Here is an 18,977-nt window from a genome sequence, read left to right as displayed (position 1 = left end):
CGCGCTGGCGCCTGTTTTTGACTATATGCTCGCGTTTTTTATATATAAGTACGTTCTAACAACGTTTATGTTTTTTAAAGTTAAATATTTTTAATTTGATCAAAAATATCTTTAAAAATAATTTATAGACATGGTCATGTTTCATGTGATGACTTGCCAGTTTTGCAGGATATTGTGGGCTAACCTTGTTTGCAGCTATCTGAAACTCTGAATAGCCCGTTCTGTGACCCCAAGCATTTATCCAAGCCGTTTTATCGTGCAATATAATATTCCCTAGGATAACAAAGCGACAAAGAAAAAAAAAGAATCAATCTCAATTGTACGTGTCGTTGTATAGCAACAGTTTACCATTTCTCTTCTTGCCACTTGTCCACTAAATGAGCGGCACGACGAGGAAGCTACTGATCCAGCGTTACCGCGTAGGCACCGGTGGCAGCGGCACGTCGCTTTTGATAATGCTCATCACAATACTAATTTCTTTCTTTAAACCACCTTTAATCAAAGTGCAGCAGGCCGTAAAAGTTTTGAATTCACACGACACAAGTGGCCAAGTGGGCGATCCACCCTGGTTTGAGAGGACGGGGGGGGTGGGAGGCAATCTTTGCCGCCGCGGCCGTTTAACCGTCGCTGTAGGAACGAGTTCACTGATGTTTCTGCTCTGCTTTGTCGGCAGTGACTTGTGCTGATTTATGGAACTGTGCCACAAGAAAACCATGCGCGTCTTCCGCGGCCGGCACTGGGCCGGTGAAACCGCACGCGGGATCGCCGCGGCGTCCGGGGAGGACGGGGAGGACGGGACAGAGGACATGTTCGGATTCATACGATACGACAGAGGGGATGCACGGCAAACTCGAATCCTTGGTCGCAGGCGCATCATTCTCCCTTCTCTGCGCAGGAGCCTTCAAAACCTACAAACCATATCACATCACATCACTTCATAGTGCGAGCTCACATCTCCGATCGCCGAAAGGGGAGCTGATCGTTGGGAGCATCAGCACGGATAGAGGACTGGGATCCGAATCGGTAAGATTTAAGGTTCTCCATTTCCAATAACAAAGAACCAGTACAACCACATCGCAACAAAGAGGACAGATGATTCGGCTGGTGCAGAATTGAGATTCCATGTTACCGACCAGTAGCCAAGCGGCGCGGGAGTGTTCTTCCCCAATCGAACAAAATTTCGCATACTTTTTCCTTTTTCAACCGAAGGGCACTCAGTACAAAATTATACTAGTATATCAGAAGAGGATTAGATACCATGCGGCCTGCTGACTCTTTAGGGTTTGAGGATCTAACACATCTAACTTGCTCTTTACCTCGTCCTCAAGATTACAATCTCCTTATATGGAGTGTATCGGATTCCCCACTTGCTGAAACAGGTAGAAGCAGGCTTACAAAATGGCGAACAGTACCGTTTGTTTAAGCCCACAGGCCTCTTTTCTTCCCTTCTTCATACTAGTCCTTGGTGATTTGCTTATTTCTAAAACGAAATGTGCTAGATGAACCGTAACCGGAAACAGGTTACAATCTTACATTTTTCTTTCCCTGCTGAATCAATAGAAAATTGAAACAGGCACCGTTCAAAATAAAAGAAGCTGTAACAAAAAAAAAACTTCAGGCAACCATCTGCATCGAGCTTGAAAGGAGCATACAGTAACAAGGTAGCCTAACAACAGATAATGCCATCTTCAGGGATATGTGAAGCAGAGGCCTCCTAAAATTTTCTCGCCCTTATTCGGTTATATCCTTACCTGATTTTCCACTCACTTTCCTTTCATCTCTTCAACGGTTTTTCAACTTCCCAGTTCCAATATCTAATGCCAAGTAGGATAAAATACAGGGAAACGAGCAATAGTGATTCTAAAAAGGAATGTTTTACCTCAACAATGTCCCATGATTACTGGGAGTAGGATAACACCACAAATGTTAAGCATAGACAAATACGGGCAATCCTTTCATTAGCAAAACTGCGCCAACAAGTAAAGTTCTCTCACATAGCAAAACAAAGTGCTCTATACATTAACGTCAAAGGCATGGATCAGCCAACAATCAAACAAATACTTGATCTGCTGGTTGATTACTATTAAAGCAGCTACTTTTAGTAAAGCAAGCCATTCTGGTCTGCATAACAGCACCCATCTGAACTAATAAAAGTGGCGACTTTGTATCCAACATCGATCAGATAAGCTAACTGGGGGAGAAAAAAAGATGTAAACACCATTAGTCTTGCTTTACGTCATTGTTAAAACTTCACAACATTGTTGAATGCAAGGCAAAGACAATTGAGTAACCAAAAGAAATTACCATAGTAAAGTTAGTGGAGAGCCGGGTTGGGCGTCCGGAACTGATAAAAATGTGGTGCAGCTTCTGTAAGCCATGACGGTTCAATGGCAATAACATTCCGCATATAGTGCTTGTCAGTTGAAACGAGAGACTGGTAGACAACCCACTTTGGATTGACCCTAAAATGTGACAATGATGTCATGAAAGGTATAAATTGAAAAAATAAGTGTTCATGAAACATAAGAAATTATTAGTGAGCTCACCTAAAGAGAACTGAAGATGGATGAATGTAAACTTCTTGTGATGTCCTAATCGTTTTGTACATTCCATTTTGGCTGTATTCCTGTATAGCAGAGAAAGCCATTAGGGTCACTGAAGATTAAATGTGCGTAACTACTTATCCGCACGCTGTTGATAAACAGCTATCTGGCTAAACGGAGCACAAATGTGCAACAGCATGTTAACTGCAGAAGAACTTAATATAATTCATATTTTTGCAATGTCCCACAGACAGCAGCTAACTGATTTTGGTAGCAGAATTAAGATTAGATGAACCTTATAAAATCTCAATGCCATGCATCCGCACAGCAAAACAAGCACCCTCTCATGCGGGTAAGGATGATACTTTCAAGGTATCAGATACAAATGGAAACGTTGCATTTTTTTTTCTTTTGTTCAGGCTATGTTAACCAACCAAGGAAGCTTCCAACACAGGTGCACCCTTTTTATAGTAAGCAACCAAGAAGGTGAAAGTCTAACTGGAAACTGTGTTGACCATACATATACAGTACTAGGTCAGCTAAGGGATCAATTTTTAGGGGAAAAAACCACACAACCACATGTGCAAAGAATAAGAAAAACAAACATAAGACAGCGATATGGTGTGGGACAAGGAAAACTGAAGAAATGCACAGCTCATCTTGAGACAGAGGTTAGCTAGGCAGGTCAGCTCAACAAAGCCGCAGATGGCTCAGGCGAAATCCATTCCCAACCAATATTCCCAACCAATAGGCCTATCTAGAGTGGCCTAATCTCCTTTGGGATGTTTTCCCAATCAGACTGGCAAGTTGCCATCGGTTTGCTGATGCACGGATAAAGATTTATAGGCCCAAATAACATATTAGATGTTTGTGGGGATTGAGAAACTAAACTCTCGCTACAAGTTCGATATATTAGAGACCACCCAATCTGCTCGGTAATGTGATAGATAAGACCACATTGATTAAATAAAGAAAATACCTCCAGATGACATGCATTAGCAAATGAACCGGCAATAATGGCCTTTCTAACTGCCTGCAAAATATCAGGATACCAATGCGGTAAGCAAAAGCATATGGGTATTTTTGATAGCTAATAAAGAATACATTAGGAAACAATTTAAATCACGTCAGATAAACATAACACTATAACAGTGGGAAAGAATGTGTAAAAGTTGATGCCATAAATAACCAGTTCTATATATTTTTTAAATAGATACAGAAAGGACAGCATCATACATACGAGGTACCATAATGGCGATTGCACTAGGTATGTCCCTTACTCAATATATAAAGATATCCTCAGAGTGTAGCTATTTGTATAGTGCTTCATTAATCAAAGCCTAGTGCTAAACAGGTGTGTTGGATGCCACCTCGGTGACAACAATCATACTGATTGCTGCCCTAGGGTGAGAGGATGGCCTCGGCAGTGAAATGAAGAGCCACAGGGGAGAAAGGTGGTGATGGGTGGAATAAATCGGACCCTAATATGCACAAAATAATGGTGCCAAAACTAGGTTGAAGTTCATCATACCTGCATATCTCTGTCACATGATTTCAGTGGTATTCCAAAACTCTTCACTATCCTGAGAAGCTGCCCCCTAATGTCAACGACTTTCTTCTGCGGGGATGAGAAAAGGATGTAATGAAAATGTGCGCGCGCATTTGGAACAATGGGAGAACAGCATAGCTTTGGCTATGCGCAGATTCCTAATTTAAAAGGATCATAACCTTATTTAGTGAATACATACCAATGCTTGGTAATTCAAAAAGTTCTTGTAACACCATTGGCTAGATTTTCCAGACTGGTGAAATCCTTTGTAGATATTCAGGAACGTTACATGATCTCCCTGTGGTAGAACATACATTCAGGACATAAGAAAATATGATTATTCAGGAACGTTACATGATCTCCCTGTGGTAGAACATACATTCAGGACATAAGAAAATATGATTAACCAACCAAGAGAAAACACAGACAACGCAAGTACTTCTACGACATGGAAAGCGCTCTAAAAGTATGGATATGCTAGCAACGATGCTAATCTGATCCAAGTTCCATGATAAAAAGAGGAAACTGGCTTATCCAAATTCTAATAGGAAGGAGCAATCAGCCTATCACCAGTATCAGCTTGCTGATTCCATGTCATCAGCGCACAACACACAAGTTTTAAGCTGTGTAATGCAATGAGGATTTTGCTCAAATGTAAAAGAAAACAAAAAAACACCTCTAATTTAGAAAAGCAATTAAGAACAGGGTAAATTAATGACAAACATATATTTATGATCTAATATTCCTTTACTGTCACCAATGGGTGTCCCATGGTACTTGACCTCACTAAGCAGTAAGCACCAATATAAGTGTCAATATTAACAGTTAAGTGACATCAGGGTTCCTGAGTAATATAAACAATACAAATGTGGCAAGTTGATTTGCAAACCTCAGCAGCAGCAAATCGAAGCTTCACTTCATCAAATTCCTTCTTCACTCCCCTCACAGAAACCCACACAGACTGCACAAACCAATAGGTATCAGAACAATTGGAAGATTAAAATAGCACAAGGAAAGGAAAAGAGTGTCTCAGATACAAATTCTAACTTGAACAGATAGAAATGATGCTATGGTCAATATCTCATCAGAGCATCCAAAATCATTTGCTGACAAGATCATTTTCGAAATCATGGGGTCCTGCAAGAAATTATTATGTTAATGTACATATTAATATGTTAACTTGGGCAGAGAATGTTCTTCAGCACAATTGTAAGAATAAAAGAGCATGCTGAAAAGGCAAGTGACAAAACAGTAAAAAGTGTACGATTGTGTATAATGCATGGGTTGTATTGCTTGAGCCCCATGGGCTGTTTATGTAGGAGTACATGGCTTGGAGGGCAAGTAGCCTCTCCTAGAGATAAGGAAGGTTATCCCGGGATTTACAATCAATCCTAAACTAGACCATATCCGGAGTTGCCTAATATACTCTAACAAAAAGGGCCAACAGGGCAGCATAAGTTTCAAGCTTTCAGCTGCTTTCAGAGCGTTATCAGTCAAGTTCAGCAAGTAACAATGTACACCATATGTGAGGGTAAGTAAATAATTAAAACATTGGAAGTGTTATCTGAAAAAATAAAATAGTATACAGCGACAATTGCTCAAAAAGTTTAGCCACAAAGTAAAGCATGTCACCCATTGGATGCATGCCTGCATCACATACTTCACTACACAACAATTTCCGTTAGTAGAGTTTAACTGGCAGTCTTTCAGGCAAAAATATATAAGCAGCAATCTGAAAAGTATTGTGCCGAAATAATAATTGCGAGAACAACGCATGTCCATGTTTCTATTTCAAAATATTTTACTCAGTATTTTTCTTTGCAATTAAGAAGTACAGAATGACCTTAATTGTATAGCCCTTGTTTTCTTTGGAAATCTTTCATTCCAACAAAAGGGATTCAGATAGCTTAATTATTTTGTCCTGCCTAATAAATTCAAATGTGAGAGCTAACAGCATTAAGAATACTTCCAAAGAGGTTTTTGATTAACCAAAGGTATTAACATCTGTTTAACAGCCAGAATAGTTATCTAGTACCCAAATTCCTGTGCTACTGCAGTAACCATCAAACATAGTTGAAATTTTAAGGAGGGGGCTGTCAGATAAAAGTTTGACCGCTCTAGAGCACATCGACCGCAATTAAACTGACTGGGTTTTCGGTTTTCCTTGCAGGAGTTTTGTGGCCTATGCATTTTTTTCTAGAAATATATGAGTAATTCTGAAACTCAAAGATTAGTAGTCCACAAATGATACCAGTTGGTGGAAGTGCCTTAAACTCGCTAAACCCAAACCCAAGAATAAGCAGACTTGACACAGTTGGAAGGATTACCATGGTATTGCCATGACTTGCCACAGCAACTATTCCATAATCGTATTGTAGAAGATTCAGAACATTCCATTACACATGGAGTTATCAGAAGGAAAGTATTAAGCTGCACATACCAGAGGGATCTCAGCAACTTGGAAACCAATGGGTACTGTTAATTTGGCATCTTCATCAAGGATTCCTAGGGAGAATAGAACTTCGAGAGCCCGAATCATTGCCTCTGGAGATGGAGAAGCTGGCCAATCAAAGCCCAGAATGTTGTCTATGCCTAGGGCTTTTAACTGCCACCATGGAAAGAAGATAACGAAGCATTATATTTGTCAACTTCAGAGAGAAGGATATGAAAAGTCGGATCCAGAAAAACATCACTATATAATATATATCTATATAATAATATATGACTAAAAGAATAAGGAAATAGACAAACCAAGTTACCTGTATTATGCAGGAGACCAGGTTGGACCTTTGCATTTCTGGAATTCCTTCTGACTGCATTTCATTAAGATAATATTCCTCTGTATAAAGCCTGCAGGAGATATCACCTAACGAAATTACAAGATTTACAAAGACAGTGAAAGTCAAATTCAAGGAGAAAATGTGACACACTACATAACTTAGTAACTTACTGTAGGAACTAGATTTATTTTGAAAATATTCAATATAATTTGCAATGTTTTACAATGAAAAATATATGTTCAAAATCAGTTATGACAAAATTACGCCAGCATATAATTGTCATTAGAAGAGGAGAACTAATCAACCCCATGGTTCGTATTATCGACAAAAATAATAATGATACTTCTATAACAAAACAGCTGACCTACCTAAAGCACTTCCCAGGTCGCACTCTTCCAGCTCTGCCTGCTCGTTGTCTTGCAGAGGCCTTGGATATTGGTGCAACAACTAAACTCTCGATGTCAGAAATCTAAGCCCAAAAATAGATGCAGTGTCAAAAAAAAAACTCTCATAAAATAATAAGAGGCTACACCAACCAATTAGATCTCAGTTTTAATTGTCTGACCTAATCAACCTTCAAAAGAGGTGTAGGGAAATATTGAGAATGAGTAACCCAAAGGTGCATGATAGCTTTTTAGAATATGAGAGGTGTTTTATCGTTTAAGTGTCAGTTGAACCTAGATACGCTTACACATTGATATTCTTAAGATTTACAACTCCTATTGAAAGCACCATAGTACCTTTTAAAAGCAAAACTGTAATTCTATCGAACAAAAGAAGGGGCCAGAATTTACTCATGAGGAATGCCTTTAGGCCCCGTTTGGGTCCAAGGAATTGGAATCTATTTAATGGAGTAGCCTAATTTATGTTGTAATGTGGCATTCCACAACTTTCCAAAGTTTAGATATAAGCCTATCTTAAATTCATGGAGTGGGAGATGGAAATTGATTCTATAGATTATGGTTATTAGAATGGAATTCAATTCTTATAGCACGCTCTTAGACTAGCTTCTCTATAGTAGAAGTGCAGCATACAAGTATCTCTCCCATATCACCAACTATAATATACAACTATATTTCACATACAATTATATTAGCTTAATTAATTTGTGTCTAAATTATGATTATTAGGATGGAATTCAATTCCATCGAAACAAACGGGGCCTTACAGATATTGATTGGCTACTGGATTCGAAATCCAAGAATACTCATGCTTGCATACAAAGTATTGGGCATAGAAAAGTTGGAACCTAAGGTAATACACTAGTTGATGTTCAAATGTTCCCTCAAATATTCTATGGAAAGGGAACAGAAAGTAAACCTATATCTATGACAGGCAGATTCAGTGTTAAAGTCAAGTTGAGAAGACATGGTGAACTATTTGTCATAAAAAATAGAAATGTAAAGTACCGGATTATAACACTTCTGCTTGGAAAATCCACTATCAACAACATACACCACACCCTGCAAAACACTCACAGAATCAATAACATATTTACTATCAACTGACATTCGTTATCCTAACCAAGCAGTACCTCCAAAGTCAATGATGTCTCAGCAATGTTGGTTGATAACACAACTTTCCTTTTCCCTTTTGAAGTAGGAGCGAAAATGAGATCCTAGAAAACCAAAGAGAAACAGACAGTCAAATTGGAGAGAGTGGCACCAATTGCAGCATCACTTACTAACACTAATGCGATTTGCTTACTTGATCTCCGCGCGGAAGGCCAGAGTACAAGGGCAAAATCAGCAAGTCTGAAAGTTGAAGCAATATGAATGCATTAGAAACCAAAAATTACAACTGCAAGCAAAATGCAATTTGACAAGTAGACTTGCCCCCAGAGCCATCTGGGACTCAACTCAAATACCAGTTGCGGGCTCAGACTGGGCATGGACTAGGCCCTTAATAGGCTGCGCAAGAGTTGTCTGCCACACAAACCTTAGCTGTTGCATCCTTATCTTTAACTAGTTTGATGACTTGCTTCATGGTCATATTAGTGGTTATAGTTCCTAAAGATCCAGTTTTTTTGCATCCCTCCCTCCCTGACTCTAATCTCAACCTTGCGTGCCCCTAAATTCTGGAATCACTTGCAAACCATGCGGCTGGTAGCTGGCAAGAGACAGGTCCAGCGCATCCCTCTTACCAACTGCAATATCAGTCCCTTCTACGTAAGCATGTAAATACTGCGCATTCACTTCCAGAATACCATCCCCTGGTCATGATTAGTAGTATTAACCTATTAGTTCACTATTTTCTATGATGCAGAGAGAAAATTTTACCCAGATAGTGTCTTCCAAGTTGCTGAATTTCTTCATTCAGCAATTTAACAGCAGCATCTATGTCATCCTGACCAGTTAAGAATACCAAGATATCCCCTGGTGGTTCCTGCAGAAAAAAACCCGTTAAGTGAGAACAAAGCAATTCTATTTGATTATCGGAGCTCTATAAGCGCTATAACAAGAAAGATAGCAGCTCCTTAAATACTTTGGAAACTAAAACACTGTGAAAAGGAATCAGGAAAGCATGATGGTTTATCTGAGCTACGATGGCGTCGCTTAAGACTTCCATTAATTACTTTGCCTGACATTGTTAGGTAAATAATTAAATTAGACAGATATTAATTACAAGGATAAGAAAACAGTTTGTCCTTTCTTTTCTCAACTTGCTTCACTCATAAATATTTCAACAAGTTATCTCTTAATCATAAGCGATGCTTTATTTGATGCATGTTTACATTTTATGAACATTGTTGTGGGAATGTATGTTTATTGTGGCTGTCAAGTTACAACTTGAGTGCAAACGCTTTTAAGTACAAGCATGTGATTGCAAACAACACTTCTGTAGATCACATAGAGTAATGGCAGTTGAAAAGCACCCATACAAATCACTGGTAAAGTTTATGTTAGCTTCAGAGATTCATCTAAGATCTGAAACAGTAGTGTGAATAAGATTGTCTTTTGTTTTGTTACGTTGAAAAACAGCATAACAGAAGTAAATAAAATACAAACCAATCAAATCTAATCTAGGAAATAACGGAAACTAAAGTCGCAAATCGTCAAAAGAATGACACTAGGAAGCATAATAGCCAAATTAAATTGTATTTTTGTTAAACTTAAACAGCAAGAAACGGATAACCTTTTCATGAATAAGAAGTACAGTATTCACGGCAGCCTGTAAGTAGTCTGAGACAGGTTCTTCAACATAATGAATTTCCACAGTGTATCCTTTACCCTGTAGAAACAAATTATGTCTTTATTAATAAAAGAGGTTATGACATTCTCCCATGCATATCTCATCTCAAAAGGAGAACATTACTTCAACAGAAAGTATAGCAGGTTCTGGGTTGGGCAAATCATCAGAAGACCCAAGCAACGAATTCTTCCGCCTGTGTGTGAAATAAAATACAAAGAACAGGACCACAATAACTTGTTAGCAGAAAAGGAGTGTGGCAGTGCATATGATGGACGTAAATGATGTTTGAACATCAGTCACCAATGCATGCATCAGAGTTTACAATTGGATGCAGTTGATAAATAGGATTCTCCGTGCATTCATCATGGCAAGACCTTTATCTTGTTCATCAAAAGAAACAAACAGTGAACAGAGCCACATTGCATGAGATTCCTAGCAATACCAGTATGCCTAGATTTATCATTTATGCGATGTATCCTGGATCCCAAGAATTTAGTGCAGCTTAGTGCGACAGCAGTTATTGAGAAAAAAACCTTACAAATATCAATGCTTTGGATAGGAATTGTGGTCATTTCACTTGCAAGGTTATAGGCAAAATAACAACAACATACAGCCAGGAAGAAATGAAACTTCTTGATAGGGATTGACCTAATGTTGAAGAAAGTTGACATTGATCTTGCTTCAATTGTTGCAGAGGAGATGATAAGACGCAACTCAGGCCGGCGACGTTGAATCTGATTTACCCATGTAAAGATACAACCATTATGGGAAATAAAAAATATTATTCACACACATGAACATTAAGTGAAAGCCAACTCTGATATTCAAGAGATGCTAACCTTTTTCAGGAGTCCCAGCAACATGTCTGTTGAGATGGATCTTTCATGAGCTTCGTCCACCATAATTACACTAATGAAAAGAAAAACGTGGATCAATATGAGAATAAAGGGAGTTGGCACGGCACCCTCCTGGACAACTAATCAGATAATTCCTCGGATCACAAATTTGTTCATCTATGTTTGTTCTAAGTCAAACATTTTTAACTTAGACCATCTATATCTAAAATTTTATATAGATTGACATTACTAGATTCATTATAAAAATTACTTTTATAATATATAACTCATTTAATTTAAGTTAACATATTTTTATAAATATTGCTAGTCAAAGTTCTAAAAAATTGGCTTGTGAAAAAACCTAGGTGGACTTAAATTTGTGAAGTAATTATTAATGGATCTTCTCCCGATAGAAAAGAAATTTTTTCCTCCATTGTGAGACAGCAAATATATATCTAGGGCGTCAAAGAGAATCACTTGTACAATTGGACCAGAGATGGTTGAGTAATCATGACAGACACGTAAGCTAGGGCTTCAAGCTTATGAACATACCTATATTTGGTAAGAAGAGGATCTTCCATCATTTCTCTAATCAATACCCCATCTGTGAGAAATTTTATCATAGTCATACCCTGAGAAACCAGGTGGGCATAAGCAATAAGCAGATTAATAGGACAAGGAAAGTGAAAATTTTGAATATTCTGCTTTGATACCCAAATTAGTACTCAAATCAACAAATGAAAACTGTAGACATGTTAAAGTCATAACGTGTTTCATATTGCCAGATTGATATAAAGAAAACTAGTGTAAGGAGTAAAAATTGATGGTACCGGATTTGTTTGATCTTCGAATCGGATTGTATAACCAACTTCTTCTCCAAGTTTCACGCCTACTTCTTCAGCTACCCTTGATGCAACCGTCTGTTCAAATAAAAAAGATGAGTTGAAAAGGCGATGTTAAGAAGATAAAAGGAAAGGAGAAACTTCTGCATACATAACAGGAATACTATGCGATAACAGTGTGTCAAACTAGTAAAAAGTGCACTAGCATCCATCATGCAAGTCAATAATAATATTCTACAAATTGATTGTTCTAGAATGGGATCTAGACCAGATGAATACGTTTTCAGCATAGTAGTTCCTAATGCTGAATTGGTACTTAGAGTATTTCTTCAGCAGACATCATATTAACAGGATATCATCAAAAGTTGAAATACTATTCAGCAAATAATGTCCAAGTGGAAATAACTACAAGTAAAAGGTTCAGACATCCCATACTAAAATATTTATCCAGACCATGTATGTTTGAGGAGTAGTTGCAGAATCAGGACATGCAAAACCTGGTCACAAAAATTCTGCTCGGCAGGTATTCTTAGGTCATACTAAGTCCCAAGTACAACACAGTTAAAAGTATTAGCCATCTGAAATGTGCAAAAGGAGCATAACTGTGGCATCCTATAAGATCAAAACAGAATGCTTTGTGTACCCCCAGAAACAATTGCATTCAACATGGCCTCATCAGATGATAAAACAAAATGACCTAGTTTTGAATAAAATAGTTTGCGCAAGCACAACTAAATGGAGGATTAAAACAGCACTTGATACCTGCACAGCCAATCGTCTGGGCTGAGTGCATCCTATAAGTCGACCACCATCAGCCCAACCAGCCTCCTTGAGGTACTGATTTCAAATACAACGAAGTCAGTGATGAAACATAGCCAGTAAGACAGACATAAATTATATGCGGATTACTGTTGTGCTTAGTTCTTGCTGTCTCTCTGGTTCATGTCTGCTCCCTTCCTGCCTTTTAGCTTATCGCTAATCTAGGTGGGTGTATACTGTATACTAGCGTTCAAGTGCACTACTAGTTTTGATGTTGATATATACACAAAGCATAGACATTATTGCAACAGCAGATGTGGATTGTCACCAACTGCAACAATGGTAGCTAGAATCAATACAAATGGTAGCTGGTAGACACCGCATGGGGGCATCAACCAAATGCAGAACGGAGGAATCCATATCACGCAGCATATGCCAATCTCCCACAGATGATGTTTAGGAATTGTGAACAGAATTATCACAAATATGTTGTGTACCCGTTAAGCATACTCTTGGACCTCATCACTTTAAATAACCCTAAGAATGTTCCCACATCAAGTAGCGTATGACGCTTGTGGGGGGACTGGCTAACGTGCACCAGCTGTTCGGCTGAATGCCTATTGGAAAGGTGTAGCACAAAAATGCTACCAAATAGCCCTGCACACCCCGATGAGTTCGACGAAAAATGTAAGAGCACTTACGGAAGTACCTGAGGGATCTGTGTGGACTTGCCGCTGCCTGTCTCGCCGACGACAATGGTGGTGGCGTGCCGCTCGACCAGGTAGAGGATGGCCTTACGGTACCTGTACACCGGCAGACGCTGCCGCTGCCTCTCCAAGCTCGCGTACCCAAACCTACCGCCGAGCACAGCAAAAGCAACAGCAGAGCACCCAGTCTTAGATTTTGAAACGCCAAGCAAGGGACAAGGGGACAAGGGGGGATGGGGAGGGTTTCGGGTTTGGGAGCGCACCCGGAGGAGGATGCGGAGCTAGTGGAGGAGGGGAGGAAGACAACTCCGCCCTCCTCGTCGTCGACGAGCAGGGTGCTCGGCTTCTCCGACCCCGGCTTCCAGAACCTGGACATGGCCGCCTACTCTGATGTCTGGCGATGGCGCGGCGCCGCGGCTGGCGGTTGGAGAAGTGGGAGGAGGAGGAACGGCGAGAGACTGAGAGAGAGCGTCCAGCGGGCCGCGCGTCGGGGATAGCGTGAAAACGCACGGCCCAGTTGTCCGACCGCGGGCCTTTCACATAGCCCACAACCGGTTGTGTTTTATTTGCTCGTTTTCCTTTTCTTTGCTTAGCTTGGTTCAAAAAAAGACAATCTGCTTAGCTCGCAAACTACAAGTTGTAGTCTTACAGGAAACTTAATTGGTTAGATTTCTTACGGTAAAGCCTATTCAGCAAATTTGAGTTCTAAACTCAACATGGGTGATTATATTCCAAATTACCCCTCAAGTGTGTCCAAAGTATGCATAACCTCCTAAACTATCCTTTGATTCACTTTACTCTTATAATTGCGTTAGTTGTCTAATTTACTCTTAATAAGATTTGTTTTTCCTCCTCGTACAAGTGAATTTTTTTCCAGAGATATAGTGGGCATCGTAACTTCTGTAAAAAAATACATTATGAACTTTTCATCATATCTTGCGTTTCTAACGTGTTGATAACATGTACTCCTTCCATTTCAAATTGTATGTTATTTTGGCTTTTCTAAATACATAGTTTTTGCTACGTATCTATACATAGCTTATATCTAAGTGTATAGTAAAATGTATGTATCTAGAAAAGCCAAAACAACCTGCAATTTGGGACTGAGGGGGGACTATAGTGTAGTCTGTGTATCTCAAATTAAAAAAAAAACTTGGCATCAGTTTTTAAGAAAAACCTACTGATGATGATAAAGCATTCTATAAGCTCCTATATCCGTGTAGCTTGCCCCAGTCGCTAGCTGGAGTTAATTGGTGAGAGCGTACGTACGTCTTCACATATCTATCAACTCGATGGAATGGAAGGGACGTCGACGTGTTAAAGGCCGACGCGACGCATCGATTAGAATTGGTGATCGATTCTCCATGCATATGCGCATCGCCCTCATCATTTGCTTTCCGTGGTTGCACGGCAAAAGCTGACCCAAATTGATACTGCTACGTGCAGGTATGCCGCCTGGGATCAGTCGTCCTTGTCGGTCGATCGAGGGCATCGTCGAGCGCTCGCTTCAGTGGCTTCACAGTGCCCGGTATGAGGGTTAATTTCTCGTGGAGTTGATGTTTCCCTTGATCCCTCGTACATTTCTCCTGGAGTCTTGCATTGGCCGCCGATGAGACTCATAAGATGACGACTATGCATGGCACCTTGGAGTAAAACCAAAAGCGAGATCGAGAGATTATTGCAACGCGTTGAGTATGCTGTCTCCCTGTGCGCGCGCATGATGATAGTATGGTTTCATGTCAGAATGGTTCGAGGACGTCGATGAAGTACTGATGCTGTCTGAACACACACGGCAGTAAAAACTTGTGGGCCTAGATCGCTACTATACTGCATGATGATGCATTTGGCAGCCATTCTGTTGGATCGCTTACTGGGAGAGAGGACGGAGGAGGGTAGGTGAAGCCGTGAAGAGCTGAAAATGAGATGCCTGGCCTTTTATAGGGCTAGGGGGTCGGCACGCAGGGGCTTGGTGTAGCTAAAACTAGCCACGAACGCGGGGACAGACACATACACGCAGCGGAGTACGACCGAGCTGAGAGATCTAGCTAGTAGCCAGTAGCTAGCCTAGCTAGAGGCACGAATGGCCGGTCGGCCGGCCGGCTGGGCCAAGAGAGCTGCAGGAGGACGAGGCCCCCGCCGCCGTAGTGGGCGCGGCTCGCGTGCATGTGTCCCCCGGCGGTGTCTGGCCCGGTGGCCCGGGCGTCGCCATGCATGCAGTGGCCTCGTCAATCGATCAATCGAATGATACCTTCCCTTGCCCCATATAAATAATTCTGAATAAAACCCATTAGCATAAGAAGGTACACCATCTATTAGTCCCATATTGCTAATAGACAAGGGTGTTAGGAGGTTTTCCTCCCTATATTCTGGATCACCCCTCTTATGGTAAAGACGCACCATAGACTACTACACGGGAAGACCCCCGGGTTAGGATATCCCCAAGGTGGTATATACGAGTTAGGTTTTACCTCTTCTACACTACTGCGCCGCCACTGTAGTATTCTCCGTTTAAAAATCCATTGCGTTGGCATGTACCGGCGAACGAGCAAGCAGGTCTTCGGAACCAGTCGTCCTTGTGATCATGCACCGGGAAGTTTTTGGAAAGTGCTCCGCGCGACTCAAGTTTGTCACCACGACCCGTCCTCCATCCAATCTTTGTGTCGCAGTGTACCATTGTCTTCAACGTCGGCTGCTGCGATCCGTTCGCAACACCGTCGTCGTTCCGTCAGCGTCGCTCATCATCACGGCTTCCCGGTACGTGCGCCGTGATCTGATCTGGTTGTTAATCATGTTTTCTGAGATCATGATTATGTTGTTCCTGTTATCTAGTATGTTACAGTTTTGCATGCTAGGATTGTCTCTTGTCATGATTTATTTATTTCGGAAATTAATACAGCAATTGCCTAATTATCCAACAATCCAAAAATATAATAGGCAAGTGTGAACTTTAAGAGATGGCAATCAAAGGTTCGTCTGTGGCTTAATGCGATGCACATCTGGGACACGAGAATAGGCAAACTAGAAGGTGAACAGACTGCTAAGCAGCAGCAGAAGTTCATGGATGCCAATAATCTTTTCATGGGATATATCATCAACGTGCTCTCCAACCGTCTGGTCGATGTCTATGTGGACTCGACAGATGCGAAGGAGTTATGGGATACTTTGGTTACAAGGTATGGTGCAACAGATACAGGCAGTGAACTGTACCTCATGAAGAGCTTCCATGACTACAGGATTGTGAACAATTGTTCTGTGGTACAACAGGTGCATGAGGTGCAGTGCATTGTGAAGGATCTTGAGCAGCTCAAGTGTGAGATACCCGACAAGTTTATAGCTGGATGCATAGTTGCAAAATTGCCTTCCACGTGGAGGAATTTGGCCACAACTGTGAAACATAAGAGATAGGAGATATCAGTTGAAAACCTAATAGCGTCTCTTGATGTTGAGGAGAAGGCTCAGAAGAAAGATGTTGCTGATAAAGGAGATTAAGGCTAGTCTAGCGCCAACATGGTGCAGAAGTTCCCACGTATCAAGAATAAAGGGGAAAACAAGGTCATTAAAACTACTACCTTTAAGAAGAAGAAGATGAACAAAGCTGAGTTGTCTTGCTATACCTGCGGCGAGTTGTGACATTTCTCAAAGGATTGTTCAGATCGCGCAGATCGCAAGGATAAAAGGGCTAATCATGGATCTGGATCCAAGGATGTCAACACGGTGACCATAGGCAACACTGGAGACGGGTATGGTAATTTCTTACCTACTATTCTTTCAGTTTTTCAATCTACCAATTGGTGGTTTTGATATGGGTGCTAATGTTCATGTGTGTGCTGACGTATCTATGTTCTCTTCTTACCAGGTCGCTCAGGATTCCTCCGTCCTGATAGGGAATGGGTCACATGCTTCTGTTCATGGTGTTGGCACGGTAGATTTGAAGTTTACTTCGAGAAATATCGTGCAGTTGAGGAACGTGCAGCATGTCCCTACTATCAACAAGAATCTTGTGAGCGGCTCGGTCCTGTGCAAGGATGGGTTTAAGGTAGTGTTAGAGTCTAATAAATTAGTCGTGTCGAAACATGGAAAATTTATTGGTAAAGGCTATGATTGCGGAGGCTTGTTCCTCTTTTCCCTTGCAGATTTTTGTAATAAGTCAGTGAACCATATTTGTGGCAATGTTGGTGATGATGCGAGTACTTGGCATTCACATCTATGTCATGTTAATTTTGGTTTGATGTCTCAGTGTTTCAGCATGAGTTTAATTCCAAACTTCACCAGTGGTAAAGGTTCTAAGTGGCATAGCTGTGTGCAATCGAAGCAACCTCGGAAGCCTCACAAAGCGGCTGAGGAGAGAAACTTGGCACCTCTAGAACTCATATATTCTAATCTCTGTGAAATGAATGATGTGTTGACAAAAGGTGGAAAGAGATACTTCATGACATTGAATGATGATGCGACTATATTTTGCTCACTGTTCACCTAAACGGTCATTTAGGCCATTTAAACAGCAATTAAACGCTAAACGGTGGCAAGTTGTTTCCATTTAATTGACTGTTTAGCCCGTTTAATCGGTTGTTTAGCCCGTTTAATCAGCCGTTTAGACCGAATAATGGCTAAACAGCAGGTGACAGACTGTTTACCGTTTAGCGTTCAGGACAACACTGATTTTGCTATGTTTATTTGTTGCAAACTAAGGATGAAGCGTTAGACTACTTTAAAATCTATAAGGCAAAAGTTGGGAATCAACTTGAGAGAAAGATCAAGCATCCAAGGTCAGATCATGGTAGTGAATATTTCCTTAAAATCTTTGATGAATTCTGTGAGAAACATGGTATTATTCATGAGAGGATGCCTCCCTATTTGCCCGAATGAAACGGGGTTGCTGAGAGAAAAAATCGCATGCTAATTGATCTAGTTAACACCATGTTAGACATTACTGATTTATCTAAGGCATGGTAGGGGAGGCTTTTTTGACTTCATGTCATGTCCTGAATAGAGTTCTAAACGAGAATAAAGAGCAAACTCCGTACGAGATGTGCGTTGGGAGAAAACTATCACTTTCTTATTTCCGCACTTGGGGTGTTTGGTGAAAGTCAATGTACCAATTTCTAAGAAGCGCAAGTTGAGATCTAAGATAATGGATTGTGTCTTTCTAGGATATGCTTAGAGGAGCATTGCTTATAGATTTTTAGTAGTTAAATCAGGGATACTTGATATGCATGTTGATACTATTATGGAATCTCGTAATGCAACATTTTTTGAGAATATTTTTCTTATGAATGTATGCATAGCACTTCTAGATTTTTCTCTGAGATAATTTCTGAACTAATTGCATCTATTGAGTCTTCTGAACAATCTGATGAGTATGAGAAGGTCATTGAGAAGAATGACAGTGAAGCTCCTAGGAGTAAGAGATAGAGGATTGCAAAATCCTTTGACGATGATTTCACTCTGTACCTTGTGGATGGTACACCCACATCCATTGCTGAGGTATTTACATCTCCAGATGCAGATGATTGGAAAGAAGATGTACATAATGAGATGGACTCGATTCTTTCTAATGGAACCTGGGAGCTCACTGAACGACCCTATGGCTGCAAACCAGTGGGTTGTAAATGGGTGTTCAAGAAGAAACTTAGGCCTAATGGTAGTATTAAAAAGTACAAGGCACGGCTTGTGGCCAAAAGCTACACACAAAAATAAGGTGAAGATTTCTTTGATACTTATTCACCCGTCGCTAGATTGACCACAATTCGAGCACTACTTTATTTGGCT

At 40.5% G+C, this 18,977-nt stretch overlaps 1 protein-coding gene across 1 annotated transcript; it reads right to left on the bottom strand.

The window, feature by feature from the left end:
• Positions 1-1,926: 1,926 nt before the first annotated feature.
• On the bottom strand, positions 1,927-13,655 carry LOC101771371 (probable pre-mRNA-splicing factor ATP-dependent RNA helicase DEAH9). The gene is made up of 24 exons (XM_004968553.3): positions 13,472-13,655; positions 13,211-13,355; positions 12,505-12,579; positions 11,731-11,820; positions 11,453-11,532; positions 10,904-10,973; positions 10,713-10,798; positions 10,188-10,257; positions 10,008-10,103; positions 9,152-9,257; positions 8,580-8,626; positions 8,407-8,490; positions 8,282-8,335; positions 7,241-7,341; positions 6,852-6,942; positions 6,533-6,697; positions 5,140-5,229; positions 4,982-5,053; positions 4,292-4,390; positions 4,075-4,161; positions 3,523-3,576; positions 2,547-2,626; positions 2,305-2,462; positions 1,927-2,191 (listed from the first exon to the last, which is right to left on the bottom strand). The coding sequence occupies exons 1-23, from the start codon at positions 13,582-13,584 to the stop codon at positions 2,315-2,317; spliced, it is 2,103 nt and encodes a 700-aa protein (XP_004968610.1). The 5' UTR covers positions 13,585-13,655; the 3' UTR covers positions 1,927-2,191; positions 2,305-2,314.
• Positions 13,656-18,977: the final 5,322 nt, after the last annotated feature.

The sequence above is a fragment of the Setaria italica genome, chromosome V (assembly GCF_000263155.2).
Source record: "Setaria italica strain Yugu1 chromosome V, Setaria_italica_v2.0, whole genome shotgun sequence".
NCBI lineage: Eukaryota > Viridiplantae > Streptophyta > Magnoliopsida > Poales > Poaceae > Setaria > Setaria italica.
The sequence above is the reverse complement of the archived record's forward strand: the minus strand, read 5'-3'. Positions and strand labels throughout refer to the sequence as shown.

Bases quoted from the DNA above. Each gene is read 5' to 3' on its own strand.
- LOC101771371 (XM_004968553.3), bottom strand. From the start codon at position 13,584: ATGTCCAGGTTCTGGAAGCCGGGGTCGGAGAAGCCGAGCACCCTGCTC. The intron at 6,943-7,240 runs GTAGGTCAGCTG...TATCTCCTGCAG, and splicing joins CGACCTGGGAAGTGCTTTAG to GCTTTATACAGAGGAATATT. The intron at 2,627-3,522 runs GTATTTTCTTTA...TCTGCTATACAG, and splicing joins CTAATGCATGTCATCTGGAG to GAATACAGCCAAAATGGAAT.